The 23958-nt window shown below is 40.7% G+C and overlaps 1 protein-coding gene across 3 annotated transcripts in view; it reads right to left on the minus strand.

Annotated features, from left to right (window-relative positions):
* The window catches only part of SERPINI1 (serpin family I member 1), a 76875-nt gene that overhangs the window by 16758 nt on the left and 36159 nt on the right, over positions 1 to 23958 (minus strand). For all 3 annotated transcript variants that reach the window (XM_005299222.5, XM_065557820.1, XM_065557821.1), the window contains 5 exons: positions 21511 to 21778; positions 19235 to 19465; positions 15557 to 15751; positions 13845 to 14049; positions 3518 to 3615 (listed from right to left, as the gene is read on the minus strand). In XM_005299222.5, the coding sequence (XP_005299279.1) occupies positions 3518 to 3615; positions 13845 to 14049; positions 15557 to 15751; positions 19235 to 19465; positions 21511 to 21760 (979 nt within the window). In that variant the 5' untranslated portion in view covers positions 21761 to 21778. The remainder of the gene's footprint in view (positions 1 to 3517; positions 3616 to 13844; positions 14050 to 15556; positions 15752 to 19234; positions 19466 to 21510; positions 21779 to 23958) is intronic.

A 23958-nucleotide genomic window follows, 5' to 3' on the forward strand; every position in this document is an offset into this window, starting at 1 on the left:
CAGCAAACCAAAAGGGCTACAGAAGTGGTACTCAAACTTTTGTATTGGTGACCCCCTTTCACACAGCAAGCCTCTGAGTGTGAGCCCCTTTATAAATTAATTAAAAATAAAAATATTTAACACTATTATAAATGCTAGAGGCGAAGTGGGCTTTGGGGGTGGAGGCTGACAGATCGTAACCCCCACGTAATAACCTTGCAACCCCCAGTTTGAGAACCCCTGGTCTACAGCTTCCTGGGTGGAAGGACAGTGGCTACAATGTAGGAGTTTGAGAATGAAAGAAAGACTGTGGGATCCCCTGAGGACAACCCAGGTATAAAATAAAAAAAATAAAAAAAAAAATCCCACAATTGCAGAGCTAATGCAGAATAAGCATTGCAAGCAGAAGGCCACGGCATGAACAACTCAACCAGTATTTCTGCGGGCACTGGGTGACTCTGGAGTTTGGGTGCTGGATATGGCTTAACAGCTCAAATCCAGCCCAGCATGGCAGTGACAAAGTAATTATGGCTGTTTTCTTGCCACACTCCAAATTCTAATGTCCACAGCACACTGAAGTTTGATATAGATTGTGTATCAGTTTGTTAAGACTAGTGAAGTGTTCTGGGACAAGGGAGACAGAGCTATATAAATGTAAATTACAACAACAACGAGCTCGCTGGATCATTAATGTTGATTTTCAATAAGTCTTGGAGCACTGGGGAAGTTCAAAAAAACTGGAAGAAAGCTAATGTTGTGCCAATTTTTAAAAAAAGGGTAAATAAGATGACCTGGGTAATTATAGGCCTGTCAGTCGACATCAATCCCAGGGAAAATAATGAAGCAGCTGCTATAGGACTTAACGAATAAAGAACTAAAGGAAGGTGATGTAATTAGTGCAAGTCAACATGGATTTCTGGAAAACAGATTCTATCAAACTAACTGGATATCTTTTTCTGATGAGATTACAAGTTTGCTTGATAAAGATAATAGGTTGATGTAATATACTTAGACTTCTGAAAGGTGTTTGATTTGGTACTGCATGATATTTTGATTAAAAACTAGAAGGATATAAAACTAACATGGCACACATTAAATGGATTAAAAACTGGCTAACTGATAGGTCTCAAAATATAACTGTAAATGGAGAATCATCAAGTGGGTCTATTTCCAGTGAGGTCCTGCAGGGATTGGTTCTTGGCCCTATGCTACTTAACATTTAAAAAAAAAATCAATGACCTGGAAGAAACCAAAGTTTCAGTGATTTGTATGCAGATGGCACAAAGTGGGGGAGTGGTAAATAACAAAGAAGAAAAGTTGCTGATTCAGAGAGATCTGGATTGCTTAGTAAACTGGGCACAATTAAACAATATGCATTTTAATAAGGCTAAACATAAATGTATATACATCTAGAAACAAAGAACGTAGTGAGTGTCTCGCTATAAGGCATCTTTTCTAATCCTTTGTTCATTCCTGGGGCTCTTCTCTGAACCCTCTCCAACTTTTCCACATCCTTCTTGAATTGTGGGCACCAGAATTGGACACAGTATTCCAGCAGCTGTGCTAAATACGGAGGTAAAAATAACCTCTGTACTCCTACTCGAGGATCCCCTGATTTTGCATCCAAGGATTAGCCCTTTTGGCCACAGCATCACACTAGGAGCTCATGTTTAGCAGATTACCCACTGTGATCCCCAAATCTTTTTCAGAGTCACTAGTTCCCAGGATATAGCCCCCCACATCCTGCAGCTATGGCCTCAATTAAGCTTAACAAAGAGAAGGGGTGACTTGATTAGTCTTTAAATACCTACATGGAACAAATATTTAATAATGAGTATTCCAATCTAGCAGAGAATGGTATGACATGAACGAGTGGCTGAAGTTGAAGCTAGACAAATTTAGACTGGAAAGAAGGCATACATTTTTAATGGGAAGAATAACTGGTGAATTGTTCCAATGGTTTCTTCATCAATGCAATTTTAAAAATCAAGATTGGACATTGTGCCAAGAAATCTGCTCTAGAAGTTATTTTGAGGGAAGTTCTATGGCTTGTGTTATACAGGAGGTCAGACAAGATCAGGGGTAGGCAACCTTTCAGAAGTGGTGTGCCGAGTCTTCATTTATTCACTCTAATTTAAGGTTTCGCGTGCCAGTAATACATTTGAATGTTTTTAGAAGGTCTCTTTCTATAAGTCTATAATATATAACTAAACTATTGTTGTATGTAAAGTAAATAAGGTTTTTAAAATGTTAAAGAAGCTTCATTTAAACTTAAATTAAAATGCAGAGCCCCCCGGACCGGTGGCCAGGACCCGGGCAGTTTGAGTGCCACTGAAAATCAGCTTGCGTGCCACCTTCGGCACGTGTGCCATAAGTTGCTTACCCCTGGACTAGATGATCATAATGGTCCCTTCTGGCCTTAGAATCTATTAAATTACCATAGTGAGCTAATTGGCAATAGAATCATAGAATATCAGGGTTGGAAGGGACCTCAGGAGATCATCTAGTCCAACCCCCTTCTCAAAGCAGGACCAATTCCCAGACAGATTTTTACTCCAGTTCCCTAAATGGCCCCCTCAAGGATTGAACTCACAACCCTGGGTTTAGTAGGCCAATGCTCAAACCACAATAGCTGACAGCTAGAAAGTAAGGACCAAATGAGCCTGGAGACAGAACCAGTTTCTCATTCTTCAGGTCAGGACTGAGTACGGGGGAGCTTGTGCTACAGAAGTGCCTGCTCTTATTGCGGATAAGGAAGTAATTTCTTCAGAGAAGGACGGCACTCTGTCACTTCCTGTGACTGTCTGCTCAACACCTTTCCTGGACTTAACATTCATTTAATAAAACAAACAAACAAACAAACAAACAAACAACCCCCAGCTCTTTTTGCTGATTCTATTTTAAATGAATTTTTAAAATATAAAGGATTTTGGTAGGTATGACAGTGAATTGTTGACAACTGGCTTGAACAGCCATGCAGCGGATGTAGTTATTTGTGCTCATGTGCCTTAATCTTACAAACTTTTCCTTTCCAGTGCTTCTTCTACACAGAAGATGATTAACCGCACGATAGCTTAATGCTGTGGACAAATGGCCCCTCAGGTAAGAGATGACAAGTCACTTGCTGTTTGAATTCAGGCTGTGAGATAAAAAACAAATCCATTGAACCACTAAGGCCATGTGTATTGTTTTATAAGAGGCCTCAATATTGTTCATCATGCCAGAGGGATCCACCTTTTGCATAATGTTCCTTTTTCTCTTTACTCATGCAACAGAAGCATTGCTAGTTATAAAACACTAAGAGTAGGGGGTTCTTAAGCAAAGGTAAAACCCACAGATTGGTAAAGCCCGTAAAATAATCTTTCTTAAAAACTGTTTTTGGAAAGTTCACAATCCTGTGATAAATGCGCGCTGTCAGATATTGAAACAATTCTGCAGGGTCACAAAAACCTACTATATTATTGGCAAAAACAAATTTTGCAGTCCTTTTTGGTTCTCTCTCAATAATGTTGAAAGACTGGAAACAAGAGCCTCTTACCAGACATTGCAGTGAGATCAGCATTTCTGCTGAATACTTCCGTGATTCCAAGACCCTTCAAAACATCTTTCAGATCAACTTCCTGTTCTGCTGTGAACCTGGGGAGCATAACAGAGAATTGCAAAATCCAAGAATGTATTAGTAGTATTTATTTTTATTAGCATGTTTGTAAATTGTAGTTAATGGAGGTTGAAACACCAAGTTAAATAAAAAAGTAGCAGATTTAGTACTCAGATACTATAGTATGGTGATGCATGCTATAGAAATGCCTATAAATACATATATTTATTGATAACGGACATTTGTGGCTAGAATATTCTATAACTACTATTTGTATTGCAGTAGCTCCCCAAATATGCTAATATTACTACATACATGAGGTATACACAAATTCCCTGCCCGTAAAAACTTAGTAATGAAGTTAGATTAAATAGATAGGAGAAAAAAAGCTAGCTAATATCAAACCATATCTAATTGAGTTTAATCTAGATAATAGGAACAATGAGTGATACAAAAGAGTGCAGAAACTTTACAGACAGCTATTGGCAAAAAAGAAAGATTAGGAAAATAAGGATGCTCAGATTTAAAAAAAATAAATAACTAACACAGAATACCACGAAGGTTATAGTAATTCATTCCGGTCCTGCTTCTAATGAAGTCAGTGGCAAAACTCTCATTGGTTTCAGTGGTGCAGCATTGGGTCCTAGACTAGGAAGTCCTGTAGTGAAGGAGTTTATCAAAGTAATAACGAGAAAGGGCTACCCTTAGCTAGATTAGAAATGTCACAGAGGTCTATTGATAGATGAGAAGGCATAATAGGAAATGTTCATGTAATAAAGGCTCTCTGTAAAATGACCAGAACATTAATTATAAAGAATTTCAATTATGTGGCCAACAACTGTAGGGTCACAAAGAGAAAGCACAGAGTATAGATGGGTTTCATTACACAATTTCTTCAGCAAGCCATATGGCTAGAGACTATGTTGCATTCACAGGTCCGGATTAACTTTTTGTGGGCCCAGCGCCAAACATATTTGTGGGGCCCCCAGGGAATGATTGTAAAAGGGGCCAGGGGCAAAAGCACAGTGGGGCAGGAGCTGGGGTTGGTCTGTGTAGCAAGGGAGGGGCCAGGGGTAAACTGCAAGCGCAGCAGGGCTGGGGAGGGAGTAAACAGAATCCCCCCTCCTGCTCCCATAGAGTGGGTACCTACCTGGTTCTAGCCCAGGGGCGGGCAAACTTTTTGGCCTGAGGGCCGCATCGGGTTTCGTAAATTGTAAGGAGGGCCGGTCAGGGAAAGGGGGTCGTGGACCGGCCCCCACCTCCTATCTGCCCCCCCCCCAGACTCCTGCCCCATGCAACCCCCCCTGTTCCCTGATGCCCCCCCCCCCCCCGGGACCCCTGCTCCATCCACGTACCCCTGCCCTCTGTCCCCTGACTGCACCTGGACCCCTGTCACCCCATCCAACCCCTCCTCTCATTCCTGACGGCCCACCCCGGGACCCCTGCCCCATCCAGCCACCCCTTCTCCCTGTCCCCTGACTGACTGTATTCAGACTGCAGTTCTTAGTAAAATCTTTCTCGTTTACTCTTGACCCAGTGGAAAAACTATTGTGCCAGTGTGCCATTTCTTGTAATAAAAATAATTAACAGTCTTAGACATGGTTTGTTAATATGAAATAATACAACATATGTCAATCATCCAGCAGCACTGTGAGAAATGAGAGGGGCTGCACAGAATCCTGACCCAGTATAAAGCAATTGATGAAGTGTGGAGATGATCTCATGGAATGTCAGGGCATATGCAAAAACTGGAAGCTTAACCAAAAAAAAAAAATCTAGAGATAACGAAGAATGAAATGAAAAAGGTCAGCTGGATTTTCCCATTGTCAAGAAAAATCTAACAGAAGAAAATGGAAAACATGATTCATATTCGTGCAACAATAACATAGGAGGTAAAAAGTGACAACATAAGCCAAAGAGAATCAACAAAACTTCAGCTAAACAGACAATGTTCTTTACTAAGGCAGAATTTGTCTAAATGAAAAGATGATTTATGGGGGAGAGTACAGGAGTAGCTACAATTTATTGGTGACAGCAAAAGAATTAAAAGCACCATGCCCAAACAACCTACAGGAGGTTCACGGTGCCTGGGAGGAAAACAGGAGAAGCATTCCCTTTTAAGAGTTCATTGCTTTGGCAGAATACCAGAGGACCAGCAAGTGACTAATACAATGTCATTAGTTGGGAAAGTCCCCTCTAGTGCTCTAGCAAATTTCACGGCAGTCAGCTTGACATCTTTTGTCAGAACGCTGCACACTCTTAATGAATAAAATGTAAAGGCATAATGTACAGATGAACCAAAGGCAGCCAACATGACTTCAGGAAGAGGAAAGTGTCCTTAACTAGTTTTGTTCTTTGAAAGGATGCAGCACCCACTTTGCCCACGGCAATGAACTGGGAGTTCACACAGAGTGGAATAAAGCCCCATGCAGTCAGCCAATGCAACTCCCTTCGAACAACTTTAGCCCTGCATTATGGGCCAAATCCTCAAGTCTTTATTCAGTCAAAGCCCCCACTGTCTTCAAGGCTCTGAAATGGTGGGCCAGATTCTGCTCTCAGTTATATCAGTGTAAATCTAGAGTTATTTCACTGACTTCAATGCAAACTTTTAGAAAGAACTGAATAGTGCTTGGCCCTCGATGCAGGGATTCACTGGGGTTTAAATGGAGCAGATAGACTTGCATGGGCACCTTATATAGAGGTGAACGTGCTGACGAATATTTATTGCCACATTACAATTCAGATAAATTTCAAAATTTAGAGCCCAAGCATGCCCCCTAATCTACATGCACAGGGGATGACATTATTTGGTATTAGGTTAATTGGTTATATATGCATTATATAAAGCAATTGGCAATTTTTAAAAAATGAGTAAGCATTACAATAAAGGTGCCTACTAATATACCTCATACTGCCAGTGTCAAATCAGCTAGATGGTTCCCACCAGCAATAGGCTCCGACAGAGAATAAACATAATTATACACATCTGATGAACATCAATACTGTTGGTCAACCTTTAAGTGAGGAGGTAAGATGGTTGTGAATGAGTTTGAAAAACAACCTAGAGGTTGCAAACAAAAAACAAAACCCCCCAACAACTGCAAAGGGAAACTTCCAACTGTAGAAAGATTACTAGGAGATATAAATGGGATTTAAGTGGATTTAAGTCTCTGGACTACTAGACCGCAAATAACATGCTTAGCAGATAAATGACAAATAATAAACTAGAAAAAAAAATAGAGAATGCAAAGAGATACATGAAAAAAATACTTTTGCATACTAAGCTTGGAAGAGATTTGGGAGTTATTTTTGAAAAATCCCTAAACCCGAAAACGGAATATGCTGCAGAAGCGGGGGCTGGGAGGATGGGAAGGAGGGGGGGGAAAAGCAAGGTTTATCTATCATATTACTAAAGAACTATATAAAATATTATATTGACAGTATATACGACATAGGCTGTATTCTCATTCAGACCTTGGACAGGCCAAATGTTGGGTGGGAGAAGTTCACCAGAAGGACTGCAACAGGGATCTATCTCATCAGATGATCAGATTTGATCAGAGAAATGTATACTCCTAGATATGGACTGAGAAACATTACAAGTATTTCTTGAACTTCTGAAAACCAAGCTGGCCTTTTAAGAAAAGTGACACTAATCACACCCCGTTCAACTTTGCCATGTGTTGTTGAAAACTTATTCAGAATCAGCTGACTCAATCTAGATTCTGTAGATCTTTCTAATATGATATCTTCTTTCCTTTTTCACATGCTTTGTTAAGCGGTGAATTTACAATTAAAATATCACAATTGGCATCTGAATGAGCGCCCCTTGAAATTAATGGGTCTGTTCACACCTCAGGGTCTTGGCAAACTCAGGGAGACATCACAGTATCAGTTACACTCAGGTCACATCTTCAAGGATTTCTTTGCAGCTGTAACAGCTAGAAATTTAAATCAAGTATGACAATGATGAGGACTGTATTATTAATTATTATTATTATAATTAAAGCGGACAGTCCAGAGAACAACTGAGCGGTCTGTTCAGCCCCAACCCCCAAGCTAGTCCTTTGGGGCACCCCAGACTTTGGGAATGCTGCATTACATGATATTCAACCATAAAGAAGTAGTTTCCTCTATAATGTGCAGGCAGAATGTGGGTGCATCATGCAGAGCAGAAGAACTGCATATTTCCATGAGATCTAAAAGTATCTATCTTCCAGTCTTATACTGGCAACTGGACAAAAGGAGATTTACTTTGGAGCGTCAAATGCTATAAATAGGGCAAATCAAAATTTTCATACCCATCAGACAGAAGTCATAGTCACTGAAGAACTGCAGTTATTTGACAGCACTTGAAACTTAAGTGGAATCTGACAAAAAGAAAACCTACATGTTAAACCTAAATCTATTCTATCAACATCCTGAGACACCATAGGGAGAGTAATGCAAACAGCAAGTGAAAAACTGGACTCTTCTGCATTGACCAAAAACAAACAAACCCAAATACAAAAAAAAAACCAGACAAGAGAGAAGAGAGACAGGAATAGCTGAGCTTGAATAAAAGTTTGTTTGTATATAATACATTGGAAAAACTATTACATGACCTCATGCTTCCATGAGGGTGAAAAATGTCAATTATGTGATCCCTGAGAGAGCACTAACGTGTGAACCTGATCCACTTTCAAAGAATCTAATAAATGTTTATTGCCATAACACCATAGGTTAAGAGGCAAGATGACTGGTCTGACTGTATAGTACATTCATCCAAAGGGGAACGTTTACATCTGCTACACACTTGGGGATTATTTCCTCCATTATAGTAGCTTTGATATATATGTATTCCCATGTTAATATCTCTTTGGAGACTTTCATAAAGAGAGCAGATGTTGGCAAGAGGCAAAGAAGCAGCACAACAAGGCTGAGGAAAGTTGGGGTGAACATTAGGGCATGGCTACACTTGCAGATGTAGAGCGCTGAGAGTTAAACTTCGTAGAATGTCGTAGGGAAAGTGCTGCAATCTGTCCACACTGACAGCTTGGCCACCTTTGCGGCACTTGCAGCAGCATTGGGAGCGGTGCATTATGGGCAGCTATCCCAGCATGCAAGTGACTACAACGTGCTCTTCAAATGGGGGGTGGGGGTGGAGTGTGACAGAGTATGTTGTGTGTATGTGGGGGGGGGGAAGAGAGTGGGTTTTTGGGGTGCTGAGAGTGTGTCAGCATGCTGTCTTGTAAGTTCAGACCCCCTTCTCCCCTCCTCCCCCCGCCTCCCTCTCACTCACTCAAAGCAAACAGTAAATGTTTGCTTTTCTCGGCGCTGATAAGCAGCTGGCTTCTCCGAAACGGAGCTTTGAAAGGGCATTTCCACATTCCGGCAGCCAATTTCACAACACTGACAAGAGTGGCCACTTGACTTAAGGGGATTATGGGACATTTCCGGAAGCTGATCACAGCGCAGTAACACAACACCTCATTCACACTGGCTCCGCGGTGCAGCAAATTTAATTCCACTCACCGAGGTGGAGTACCAGCAGCACTGTAGCTACGGAGTCAGAGCACTCTACATGCCTTGCCAGTGTGGACGGGGAGTGAGCTAGGGCGCCCGAGGCTGCTTTATTGTGCTGTAACTCGCAAGTGTAGCAGTCATATTTTTACTAGGTTTACCTGGTCTGTCTCTTCACTTCCTACCTAGAACTGTGGGCCTGATCCAGAGATCACTAAAGCAGATGACCATGTTTCTCTTTATAGCAGGCACCATATCATCTAGCAATAGCAAATCACAATAGCTAAACTTCTCTGATATGATCCAGCTTTCCAGTAAATGCCAGTTTTCAAAGAGTTATGGAAGATGAGCCCTGCGTCAAGGATTAGTTATACAACAGTGAGATTTAGAGGAGGCATTTATGCCCTTGGCAGAACAGAGTCCTTAGTTTAGAATTTATGTAGAGAATTAATTAATATGATTCAACCAAAACCTTCTATGGTTCAAAAAGGACAGAAGAGAAAGGAGAGAGGGCCCAGTCCCACAAGATGCTGAGAGCCTCCTGTGAGGTGCTGAATTCCCACTGAACCAAATGGGAGTTGAGAGTACTTAGAATCAGGACTGGGTCTACTTTTTGCTCATACAGCAAAAGGAGTTGGAGCAAAAATTTAATTCAGCCAGAGGTTATCATTTCAAAGTTATTTAGTTTGTGAGAGGAAGCTGAAAATCTAGGTTCCCAAACTGGTCCATAGCACATTGCTCTTTGCTCTGCATAAAAGTAAAGCAAATGCAAAAAAAGAGGAACAAGTGCATTAGTTCAGATCACAGGTAAAATTCACACCTGCCTAGATGGCCGGTATAAGCCCTCAGCATCTGAAGCAGTGTTTTAGTCTCCTGGGGAGCCAAGGCTTCTATATGGTCAGTTAATATGGCTTCAGACATATTAACCTGCATCTTAACAGGGCTTTTCAAAGTTAACTCATCTGAGCGAACATGACTGAAACAGCCTCCTTCCTCCCCATCAAGACCAGGCCATAAGCATCCTCTACCACGGCCCCCATTCACAGCGGTAAGAGCTGCTATGCCCAGAGTTCTGGACATCTCTATGATCATGTCACAAGAAGAATCAGAGCTGACAAATGCCAGAAATAGCAGAAGGGCCAAGGAAAGAATGAGCAGGTAAGAAAAGCTCCCCCTTCTCCCCCACTCCCGTTTTTAAGGCAAACAAACTGTGGCATGTGAAACTCTTTGACCAGTTTGAGGCATATTTTAAAAAGGATGGCAAGTAAATAAAAATAAATGAAGGACAGTAATTTTAAAGTCCAGGCATAGTTAGACACTCCATAAGAAGAGCTGCTCAGACTGCGCTCCTGTTATTAGCCAGTAGTTCTCCCTTTGGTTCTCTTCAAATAAATTGTGTTTGGGAGACATTTTTGTAAATTAGTTTCATGGTCTGTTTCACGTCTACGCAGAAGTGGATTAACATGTTGATCACTTTAGCTCTGGTTAAGCTGGAAACAATGATTTGAAAATGAAAAATGAGAAAGTATAATTTAACAATCCTGTACAATTCTCCCCTTTGCTATTAAGAGAAGTAATACAGAGTTTCATTTGCACACAGATAACACAGACAGAAATTGGAAAAGTTGTGATTAACTCTGCTGTGGCTAGTCATTCAGGCCCGATTACAAATGTATAAGTTTAAAAAATGTTCACTTTATAATTGGATACCATCTTTCGGGGGTATGAAAATTTAATTTTATTCCACTGCTGCTTTCAATTTCTCAGTGGACAGAGTCTGCAGGCCACATTTCATAACATGCCTTTTCAGTCAGAGGATAAAATATTTATGAAGTGTTTATTTAGTGCACTGAAAATCCTGCAGATCACCTCTGAATCCTAATGGAAATCTAGCATGCTGGGAGTGCACAGTTAATCTCTGCAATTTAATAAGGGAATGACTGTATCTCTATGTTGAATTTCAAGCCCACATTAGTTTTTTTAATAATCTGAAAATACAGAAGGAGATTAATGGCACCCAATTTTATCCAGTTTGATTATCGTTAATTCATTAACGTGTACAAAATGCTTTAAGGTGCTGGATGAAAGGTGCAAACTGAGGTTACATTGGGAGTAGTAGATCTGTATTTCCCAGCTGGTTGGGACGGGCTCCTCCACGCGAAGGGGCTTGAATACTAGCAGAGGAGGAGCTGTTGGTTAGAGGAGGAGGAACAATAGAAGTGGGAAATACACATAACCCAGCAGGACTGGATTAAAGCCTTTGCACTATAGGCGCATGCCTAGGATCCTGACTCCTGGAATCATGTGACATTATAGAGTCCCGTGTTCCCTGTAAGCTGCACGCTTGAGCGGCTGTGGCGGAGAGATTTAAGTGCCACGCATCTGTTCAGGTGCCCCTCCCCACACATTGCTCTGTCCTGCAGCTGCCCCTGGGACTCTCCTGCTGGCTGTGCAGGACTTTCTTAAAGAGACAGTGCATTATTTCTGAGATTTCCCCGTCAGTCTCACACACACTCTTTCTCCCCCTGCCCATACACCCCATCTCCGCAGACTAGGGGAGGGGAGACAACAGGGCTCAGAGCAAGAGAGCTTTCAGTGAGTGCCTTAAAGAGACAGCGCAGGGTGGGTCTCAGAAACACACACACACACACACACACACACTTGTATTATTGTTGCTGTTACTTCTTGGTACTTCCTGCAATGCACACATATATTCTCTGTAATTTTATTCTTTCAAAGTGTGTTATTTTAGTGTTTTGACTGGTTTATGCATTTCATAATTTTTATTTCTCTTACACTTAAAATTTAATTCTTTGAGTAGTGAGTTCCAAAATGCCTAACCTGTCCTGGCTGGAGTAATTATCCCTATTTAGCTTTTTAAAAATATATAATTATATCTAAGTTTTTTGTTTCTACTGGTGGCACACATACCTCAGTGTACATAACAAAATTTATTCTGCACCTGGATGGAAAAAGTTAGAGGGAACATTGATAGTCTATGCTTAATTATTATTTTAAGTTTCTAGCACTTATGGTTGCAAAGAAAAGCTTGAAAAAAATGTGATAGGACTGTAACAGATGTAATGACACCTGCCTGAGTCTGCAGACAGCCTGGAACAGTAGTTCTGAAAGGGATGAACTGCTCCATGCATCTCAATGGAGGCATTGCTCTGGAGGGCCCTGCCAACACCACCCCAGCTGAAGAACAGTGTAATGGGCCCAGCCCAAGTAGATACACCCTGGCTGTGTAAGCCCCCCGGTGCCTCTCCAGAGTGCAGGGGACAAGGGTGGTGGTGGTGGTGAAAGAAGTAGTTACTTGTGCTGCTCTCGGGTGGAGGGAGGAGGTACCCTCCTGTCTGGGGGCTGGGGGAGATGGAGACCCCAAGATAATGCCCTTGCCTTTCTGGGAGGTATTTCCCAGCCTCTGCCACTCCAAGTGATGGTGGGATAGGGTATGGCTTGAGTCAGGACCAGAGTGGGATGGTGTGATGTGCCCAGGGCCCTGGCTTGCCTTCATCTAGCCCTATAACTCTGGATTTGCTCCACAATCCATAGCATGCTCCCATGGCTGCAGGTATCTTCTTGAAAAGGACCTTCACATGGGTACAAGGGTTAGGTTGAGAGAGTTTTTATTTGTTTAAAATAAAACCATTATAAATTATCCCTTCTCAGCACAAAGTGGCCCTTGGGTCATATGTACACCATTTCAATTAAATGTTACTGAAATAAAGAGCAGTAACTACTATTTTATGTCTTTATTCAGCAACAACAGAATGGTGGCAAAGATAACCGTTCCTTAAAACCACTGGACCATAATGCATTTCAGATGTCCTCTGCCACCATCTGTTCCCCGTTTTCAAACCATTCCTTTGCCACTTCCCCCCCCCCCCCCCCCTTCAGTTGTTCAGTTTGTAGAGTGGCCTAAAGAAGCCTTACATAAAACAATAAATGAGAAGCACAATTATATTCTTAGATATACAGATAATGAACGTTCAGCTAGTTTAAATTGAGAAATTAAGATGATTAAAGAGAATCTTTTCAAAAACTGCATACATCAGGGAGGGAAGTTCTTGCTGTACACTGAAAAGCTGTCAATGTCACCTAAGGATAATAGAAGCAATGGCTTGATATAAAGTTCTCTGAAGTCAATAGAAGTCTTGCCATTGACATCAGTGGACTTTTGTTTTCCCTTTGGTCCGGATGCAATGTGGAGGGATTCCTGTATGTTCCTGCGCTTATTACAGAATAACCTTGCATATGACAAACACTAAAGTTATGTAACTGCAAATACTTCCTTATCCAAAAGATAACTGGCAAGTTTGTAAGAGTCACCACTGCAACAGAGGGCTACAGAAAAGCCTGACAAGAGGCTTGTATCTGATGGAATGGATCTATCATTGCTCCAAGTAACCAGTGATTTTAAGGCTGAAAGATTGATTTACAGTGCTGACAGTAAGAAAGTTTTCAATTTGGATCAACTTACATAAAAATAAAATGGCCTCTTGGAGGTAATTTTAAATGGGAAATCTCCAAGGATTCCCTCCCTGTTCTCTCTCTGCCTAGAAATTTCACATCTGTATTCTAAAAACCATCCCCCTGCAAAGCACATGACAAATCTATACTGAAAACAGAAAACACCGTTGTGATGATTAAAAGCATTTGGTACTGCACCAATTCTTCTCTGTACAGTCATATAATGACATAGCAGGTAAAGCACATACAAATGCACCCCCGTTAAAATGTGTACTTGGAAATATATCCTCACCTTGGTAGATATACTTCCACTTTTTGTTTTTTCACAGAGTTAGCCCATTCCTCAATCAACTGGGCTTTGACCAATGGCTCCAGTGTGACTAGTGGAACTTCCTGTCTGGAAAGAACTATCATCATACTTATCTCATCGCCTTCGTATGGTATTTCCAGAACTTGATAGATACCTCCTGCTTCATTGGAGCCATCGCTGAACTCCCCTACAAAAAAGGAATATAATTCCATAATAAGCATTTCCTTTAAACTTTGTCTTTAATAAACGAACTGGGGGAAGATGCACGCTATACAATACTAGTAATCTATCAGATGTAAATTAAACATAACAAACATGTACACTGTATTCAGAAGAAGGCAAAACAAGAAATTTTAAATTACTAACCTCCTCTTAAGCTTGGGTAAAAATTTCCAAAGAGTCTAAGTAAACTGGCTCACTGACTCTCAATGAAACTTAGGCTCCTAAATGCTTAAATTATATTTTAAAATAAGGCTTAAGCCAGGCCTACACTACAGATTTGTGCTGGCATAGTTATCTGGGTCAGGGCGTGAAGTGGTGGGATCCCTAACTAACATAATTATACTGGCAGACATCTGTAGTGTAGATGTAACTTAAAGGTGCTTTTGAAAATTTTAATCTTTGTCTCAATTACTAAGTCTTTCTTAATACTTGAGTCCTTGTGATGTTCAATTAAAGTTTGTAAAGTGTTTCTAAGATAATATATAGTATTTTAAAAAGTAGACCCCTCAAGTATGTTAGAATACGATTCAGAAAAAAACATGCCAGTTAGACTGAACATAGATCTCAGCTTTTGATACCACTTATCACTTGACCAATCCTCCTCCTATTACCTTAGTGTCATCATCAAAATAATTCAGCTGCTTACATTTACTTGTCTAGCATTTTCTCTCTCCAAGTGTAGTTACATCCTCATGTGGAGAAAAAAGACTTAACTTGCTCCCTACTTGGTCTGCCAGAACCCAAATTTGTTATCCTTCTGGGCACCCCTTTTTTCCTCACAGTCTGAGGTAGATATGTTTCTAAGCAATTCTTTACTCATTAGAATTTATGAAATAGGTATACAGAGCACAAGACAGGCACTTACAGTTATATTTTAGAAATCTGAAGCAATAAATAAGTAGAACAAAAAATTAAATTTCCCTAAAGCCTAGTAACTTTCAGAGCTGCTTTTGAATAAGATAAGAAATGACACCTTACACATCAGAACATGATGAAATCAAACTTCAAAATCAAACATTTAATAATTTTTAAAGTTGATTTAAGGATCTTTACTTTGTATACTTGACAACACGTGATGTTGACAATTTGTGTTTTAACCATTATAAAGCTTAAACTTATTGACCCTCAATGTCTACCGTCATTAATTATTATTTACCCCCCATCATAATTTGCTGCAATTGAAAATTTAAATTGATAAAAAAGAAAAAATGCTTAAAAATAAGTTTCAATATTACCTGTTGAAATTATAAAACAAAATAAAAGATGAATTCTGTCAAGGCAACATGTAACTGACCATGTGTGTGAAGAAATACCCAACAAGGGAATGCCAATCAGGTAACTGCACATAGTTGGGCAACCATATACAAACGTGTGCAGAATTGTGCATGGCTGACTGCGTAGTGTCATATTATTGCTACAATGAGTTAGAATTATCTGCACTAATTAAGTCAGCTGTCCAGGTCCCAGCTTACCATAATAAAATTCTCCCTGTTGGTACATCATTGGAATCTGCACTTCACTTTCATCATCTTTAGTGAAAGAGAAAGTCCTTGTGTTTTCAGGTCTGAATTGCGACTTCCAGTTTCCCTTGAAGTAGACTGCATTGACGAGGGCCAAATGAGTTAGAGCACTGAAATCCCTTGATGAGGCAAAATCTTTGATCATGTCTGTCAGATAAAAAGGAAAAGAAGGAGTGCTTCAAAACTGCACGTAAAATTGAATATTCAATCAAAACTCATCCAGATCGCAAAAGGCAAGAAAATAAAAAATAGCACTAACATAAAATTTACATTTCAGATTTTCTCAGTAAATCCCAAATTAAATTTCCAGCATTTTCAAAACCTAAATCACAGTGTTGGTATGTAAATCCTTCCTTCAAGTGGCTATCAGTCACTTGTTTCTAAGCATCACTTTTAAAATATAACCCACACTGAAACCTTGAGGAAATGTGGGTCAAATAAAGAAAGTTTCTCCTGGTGTTACGGTACAGTTCACTATTTCCCTCCCAGGGGATTAACTTTTATGGACTTGGGCTGTAATCTGAAGAAACACCTAAAGATGTGCTTAACTTTAAGAACATAAAGAGTCCCATTGATTGTGGCCTTTAATGTTCCTGCCCCTTTTGCCCCCCCCCCTCAGCTGCCAATGGGCAGGAAGGGGGCAAAGGGAGCAGCTGCCCCGGGGCTGGCCCTTTAAATCACCACTGGAGCCCCAGGCAGCACGGGCCAGGGGACCTAGAAGGGCTGGCTGGGGGATGCGGACCTCCCAGCCCTGCCCCTTCCACCCGAGGCCCCATACCGATAAGTGTCTATAGTTACTTTCACCCCTGCCCCCATCATTTTTCTGCCCCCACCACTTTGCGTCCTGGGCGGTTGCCCTGCCTTGCTTACGGCCCGAGAGTGGGTCAGGTACTCTGTTTTCACACAGGCAAAATCCCACTGTCTCCAACATAAGGACTGTTAAAGAGAGGAAGCCCTCAACATTTGATCCACAGACATTTGCTCATGGAAAGGAAAGGAGAAAAGACATCTTACATCTACTGTAGTCATGAGAGGCTTGTTAGCTGAGCATAGCAGCTGCTATGCTTACACTCCTAAATAAATTATTCCAATCAGAGTGCATTGTCCGTTACCTGACATAGCTGATTGGATACAAATTGTTTTCAGTAAAATAATTTTGAGTTTATAACTCTGTAAGAATAGTGACAAATCTAGTCACTGAATTTAATAATTGATCCCAGGTGGATTCCTTACTCCCATTTATGACCAACATACTATATAATGGGTTAAAAAAAAAGGCACTATCTGGTTATTACTTCTCAATTTATGATTTGTGTGTGAGTGTGTTTAGAGTCAAATTCTGCCTCTGGATGCATTTGCAGAGCTCCACAGAGCAGCCAGTTGGTATCACATTTGTGCATCTGAGGGCAGAATCTGGGTTCATGCTGTCCTGGGAGTGACTGTTTTTGTTTATACTTCAGTTTATTCAGAGCAATGTCCCTTGAGGCAGAAAGTTTACCAGAGTCAAGAGAACACACACACTCACTCAGTTCCAACATAAAAGCTTGTTTGAATACGGGGTGTGGAGGGGAGAGGGGGAGGGGGAGAGAGAGAGAGATCTGAAAATCTGAAGTCTTTCCTTTCCTTGTTTGAAATTTCATTTTCAGTGACATTTTCCAAACAGTTCTTGGTAACACGCATTACTGTATATTAGGTTTCTATATGATTTGGAATATTTTCTTAAGACCGTTATGTCTCATTTATTTTGCACCTTGTTGAGCACATATTACTCAAAGCTTTGAGAAGAGTGTGTTTAACAAGCCATGGATAAAATCCCAACCACCCCCCGTGGCATGTTGTGCTAACGAGGGAGAAGGTTTACTCTTCCCTTGATAGCAGCCAGGCAAGAATGAGCTCTGGTGCTACAGAGACATTAAGCTGAGGGACCATGACTGCCTGTCAGTGCATCATGGCCCCAATGGATTGTGGACTGCCAGCTTGGTCAGCACAAAGGATGCTTGTGCAGCAGGCATTAGACAGGTGCTTATACTGTGCCTTCTGAAAACACAAAGGTGCACCCAACTGTACATTCACCTATGCCAGCATGATGTGACCTATTGTATGGCTAGTGCTACTTTGTCCCCTCCATTTCTGTGTCTCCAAACAGCAAGGCAGGATTTCCCTCCGAGATGCAACACATTCCCAGATACCTTAGCAAAACAGGATGAATTCAAACTGGAGCAAGAGCCTTCACATTGAGTACTTTTCCCATTTATGCCACAAATTGACGTATTAAATAAAGCATTTCTTCCCATTACAGCTCTACAGTTAGATTCTCAGGTGCTCAGCTATCATGGGGATGTGTGTGGTAGAAATTCCTAGAAAGATTCTGACCTTACCTTTAGGCTTAGAGTGTTGCAACTAAGGACAGAATCTGGCCACTATTGTTAAAATATTAACATCACAAACTAATTTAAGAGACATGGTGGAAAAATAATTAGAACAAAATTATTCTCTCTGATCCACAAGTTGGAACACGCTCTGCTTCTATTTGTTCTCCAATTATGTATAGAACCAAACAAACAATCAATGGGAGCACCACACCAGCAATGATCAGAATTCAACAGCAAAATTGAGCAAATACATTTGCTTTTTGAGTTTTGCATACTTTCTCCTACTAGCAGAGGTGAAAGTAAGCCAGGCTCAGGTGGGGATTTAAAGGGCCCGGAGCTCCATGTGGCCGGAGCCCCGGGCCCTTTAATTCGCCCCTGAACCACAGGGCTCCCGGCCGCCTCTGCAGCTGGTAGCTCCAGGGTGATTTAAAGGCCCTGGGGCTCCCAGCCACAGCCAGAGCCGCAGGGCCTTTAAAACTTGAAAGGCCCCGCCTCTTCTGGCTGAGGCCACGCCCCTGATCAGGACTCCAGCGTAGGTAAGTCCTTTAAGTTACTTTCACCCCTGCCTACTAGAGATCTCTGTTCACCTTAGCAGTGATAGTCTTATCAATGGTCAAATTCTGTCTTTGGCAACAGTGATATGGCTTCCACTGAAGTCAACAGGGGCTGCATGTGTCCAGATTTTGTCAGTGGATCTGCACATGTCTACCAAAACTGACTTTATATTCCTTAATATATTTGGGCCCGACCCGGAGAGGTAACGAGCACCCACAATTCTCATTTTAAGTTATTACTAAGCTCAGGCCAGTAACGCCTTTAAACACATTTTTTATTCAGTAACCAACAGTTTTAGAAAGAAAGCATGAAAAAAAAAATATTTTTCATTAATAAATACATTTATATTAAATAGAAAATAGAGACTCAAATCACAGAGTGATAGCTAGTAAAGTGTCATTATTTAGCAATACATACTGCAGTTATTTTCTTATATGTAGAAGAGGAAATGAGAGTCTCTTAGATACCACGGTGTGGTTAGTGATGGCAAAAGCTGATTTTTGAAAGGACCATCATAGTACAGGGAAAAAAATATAATAATTGTATTAAGAACTGATGCTAGAATTCTCTGAGAGAGAAGATACCTTAATCTTAAGTGAGAGAGAAGATGACAGACAAGACAAAGGTCAACCAGTACTGATCTACTTCAGCACGACACAAGCAAACATTTACAGTAAGAGAGAAAAGAACCACAGGGACTTACTATTTGTATGATTCTCAACCCACTTATTGATGTGGTTAGCTACAGCTGCACTTTGACTAAAGTCTACATTTTCTACTTCAGCTTTAAAGTATTTTTTCACCAATTGCAAAAATTTGTCACTGATGTGAAATCCATTCTGAACATAGAGGGAGTTGGCAATTGTCATCACGTACTGGCTTTCCTCAGTAGTTGCCATATCAGAAAGGTCCTTCAAGAATGACAATTCTTCACCTGGAAAGAAAAGAAAAACATTAAAAGTAGTTTGTTTTCCTTAGTGAGGCAAACATACTAAGGAAATATTACATATTCTCCCCACTACCAATTCATAATGATATTTTAGCCTCAAGTACAGAAAATCCATTAACATTCTAGAGTTGTTTATTTTATTTTTTTTTAAAAAGACTCAGACATAGAAAATGTAAACAAATCAGAGGTCCAAAAAAACAACAAAAAACCCAAAAAACAAACAACCTCCCCCCCCCCGCAAAAAAAACAAAAAAACAAAAAAAAAAACAACACACAGTAACCAAGATAATATACTACATTACACTGACTTGAATGTTCACATTGTAGACTGTTCCATTTCAGATACTGAAGATGTGAATTAATCTGCATGGCAGGCCACTGTGCAATGACTAGTTTGGGTTTCTACTGTCCACATTAAGCAGCATTAGCGATCCATTCCCTCAAGCCCACACACAACCCTGCCAATTGTAGTGCTTTCATTTGTCCCAACATCAAAATGAATCATTCTGATCTACCCCGAGAAAAAAAATATTTATTCTCGCACGTTTCCCTCCCAAATGCTCAATGGGTCTTGTACTGTGTCTAAATGTTAACAGTTTTGGGCCCTGGAAAAAAACCAACAACAACGAGTTTCAGTGCTAAAGCCTCTTCATCAGCGGAACTCGGGTCTAGGGACTTTGAAATTACTTCAGTTAATTTCAGTTGTCAGGACACTGCCCAGGGAAGGAGAAAAGCAGTCTCTTAGGTAACCAGGAACTCTGACAGTAACAGGTTTCACAGATTAAAAATCTCAGCAACCAGAATTGCTCCTGGAGTCAAATCAGAAGCCAATAAAGCATATGGAGAACAAGCGTAGTGAGTTTAATGTGTACTGAACAAAGATTCAAGCAACCTGCTGCTTTCTACAATAGCTGAAGCTTCTGGTTGGTCTTTGGAGATAGCTTCATGTAGAGTGCACTGCAATAGCTGAAATAGGAGTTGATAGCTATGTACACAAAGTAGGTGTCTGAGATCTGAGCATGGCCTGGTTTGCATTAGCTGGACTACACTTTCAAATATCAGAGTGTAATTGTCTGTTTTTTAATCCCTTAGATGCAAAATTGTAGAACTAGGCAGCAAATATAATCTGCAGGCATCATCTATGTAGGAGACTATGCAAAAGGGCTATTGCAGGGCCAGTGGAATTACATGCATATATCTCCAGAGCACCACCTTATTTCCTAGGCTGCCCTCAAAATGCAGCTCCACAGAGGCCCCCAGGTCCAATGGGTTTTAATAAAGGCCAGAAATTTCACTCACAGGTTTCCAAGCAAACACCTACGTACAGTACCTCTCAGAATCATTATGATCCTTTGACGTGGCGGTCTCTAGCTACAGTCAAGTTATGGGGTGAGTTACACTTACTCAGAGACATGCAGTAAAGTGGAAATTCCCAGCAGATTCGCTACAAACAACCACCACTACTACCTGTGAACAAAATTTGCCCCGAAGTATGTCCACACAACAATACTGAAGGTACGTAGATGTAACAGGGGTAGAATTTGATCCTATATTATTAAAAACAATAGGTATTTACACACAAAAGTATAACGTATAATATAGGAAATTTTTCTAAGTTTATATTTTCTTGTCTCTATATTTCAACTCACAACAACTAGTTTATACGATAGGCATTATCTGCCCATCTGTTACCGATTTTAAATGGGAGTTTCTTATCTAATGATGCTAAATATTTACCCCAGTACACCAGCTGTTAAGATTTCTTCTATTATTCTAAATTTGATCACCTAGTCCCGTCAAGGAATCACAAAATAGTTATACTAAAAATATTTACATTAGACATTACACAAATTGCATAAAATTACAGTTTCAAGAAATTCTAACACTTTTCAAGAGCAACTAACAGGTGTTCATACTTTCTCCTTAAGAAATCCATGAACAAAACCTTGACCTTTCCATGGTTGTTCTATAGGCTCCATCTCTTCCTTTACAACAAAAATACATAGAGAAACACAATTAGAAGACCTTACCATTTTTCAAGCTGTCATATCCCAGGGAATGTCGAATTTCTTTCAAAGTGGATCCATGAGCTCCAAGCTCCACCATGCCTAGGGCAATTGCAATGCTCAGAGGAGAGAATAGAATATTTTCATCTTCCCCGGTGGCCCGCAGCTGATTATAAATGTTCACTGAAAACTCTGCAATAGCTTCATTAGGAAAATTTGTGCTGAAGGCCTTACTTTGCAAAACCAGCAAAGACAACAGTCCAAGGAAGTACATGTCTTGCGAGTTTCAGGTCTGCAAGATAAAATGTTAGAGAAGATGAGTAAACTGTATTTAAGAAATAACAGGCTCCATTCAAGAGGTTGGACAGAGCCAGGACACACCACCGTAAAGCTAATTACATTGTTTTGTACCATGGTTGAAAAAAATATAAATTAGAGAATTTTAACATGCAACTTATTTATTGGGAAAGGGGTAAAGCTAGTACATGTGTGTTCCAAAGAGATTTCTGTAGCAGATTATTAAGATAGATAATTACAATATTTATCTATTCTATTTTGTGCCCTTTTACTTTCAAAAGTCACCTGCAGTTCAAAAACTATTTTGATTGTCCATCTCTGTTCCTTTTTGGAGAAAAAAAAAAAAAAAAAAAAAAAAAAAAAAGAGGTCTAGCAACAGCTTTCCTTCCAAACGGGTTTTGCCAATAGTATGTGTATTAAAAATGAAGTTACATGCAGGGCTTTGCCTAGTCGAGGTCCCATTTACTTAGCTAAAATTGTGGCATGTCAGGCAGTGGCTGTTGTGTTAATGAGCTTCTGCAGTTCTGCAACAAAGAAACTTGTTCTTTAGTTGGGAGATCAAAAAAGGCAGACCGTCCATGTGCATTGCTGAGCTCTCTCTCTGCCCTCCAGTTACACTGAAATCAATGTCCAAATCAGATGAAGATATGTCGTCTCCTACTGAACCTGCTTTGAGTAAGCCCACTGATACCCAGACCAATGGAAACATACTAGGGAGCAGGGCTGGCTCCAGCTTTTTTGCTGCCCCAAACAGTGAAGAAAAAAAAAAAAAAAGCCACGATTGGCGGCACTTCGGCGGCTGCTCTACTGCGCCGCTTCATTCTTCGGCGGCAATTCGGCAGCCAGTCCTCCCCTCCGAGAGGGACTGGGGGACCCGCCGCCCACGAATTGCCACCGAAGACCCGGACATGCTGCCCCCTTCCATGGGCCGTCCCAAGCATCAGCTTGCTGCGCTGGTGCCTGGAGCCGGCTCTGCTAGGGAGGCTGTTTGATCACAAAGCATGTGCCAACATCCTAGAGTGAGACTTCGAAAGGAAAATAATTCAAAAGCTTAGTGGGGGGAAAAAAAAGGGTATCAACTGAGTGAAATAAGACCCTTGTTGGTAGCAAACCAGCTAAGAAGGGGTTACTTTTTCCAGCCAGAGTAAACATCCACCTGGGGATCTTTAGGAGTGGGGTCAGTTAAGACAGTAAAAAGAAGAACAGGAGGACTTGTGGCACCTTAGAGACTAACAAATTTATTAGAGCATAAGCTTTCGTGGACTACAGCCCACTTCTTCGGATGCATATAGAATGGAACATATATTGAGGAGATATATATACACACACAGACAGAGAGCATAAACAGGTGGGAGTTGTCTTACCACCTCTGAGAGGCCAATTAATTAAGAGAAAACAAACTTCTGAAGTGATAATCAAGCTAGCTCAGTACAGACAGTTAGATAACAAGTGTGAGAATACTTACAACTCCGGTTTGAATAAAGACTGGGAATGGCTGAGCCATTACAAACATTGAATCTATCTCGCCTTGTAAGTATTCTCACACTTGTTATCTAACTGTCTGTACTGAGCTAGCTTGATTATCACTTCAAAAGTTTGTTTTCTCTTAATTAATTGGCCTCTCAGAGGTGGTAAGACAACTCCCACCTGTTTATGCTCTCTGTCTGTGTGTGTATATATATCTCCTCAATATATGTTCCATTCTATATGCATCCGAAGAAGTGGGCTGTAGTCCACGAAAGCTTATGCTCTAATAAATTTGTTAGTCTCTAAGGTGCCACAAGTCCTCCTGTTCTTCTTTTTGCGGATACAGACTAACACGGCTGCTACTCTGAAGTTAAGACAGTGTTTGGCTGGAGTATCCTTTGTTGAGAGTGTCACAAAAGGAGGGAAGAAGAATTCAATAGAACAAGCTCTGGTACTCAGCTCTCTCGTCAATGCACTGCAGGCCTAGCTGAAAATGCTTCAGCAAAGAACAGTGCTGCCAGCTTTCACAATTTTATCATGAGTCTCATGATGTTTTTCTTAAAGCCTCAGCTCTTAATCACATAACTATGTGAGAATTTATTTTTTAAATAAAAACTGACAAAGTTTAAGTTTCTAATCCTCATGATTGCAGAGAAAAGCTTGGAAACATGACTCAAAAAGGCTCCAAAGCCAGAAGGCAAATAAAAA

The sequence above is a fragment of the Chrysemys picta genome, chromosome 9, assembly GCF_011386835.1.
Source record: "Chrysemys picta bellii isolate R12L10 chromosome 9, ASM1138683v2, whole genome shotgun sequence".
In the NCBI taxonomy this organism is placed as follows: Eukaryota; Metazoa; Chordata; order Testudines; family Emydidae; genus Chrysemys; species Chrysemys picta.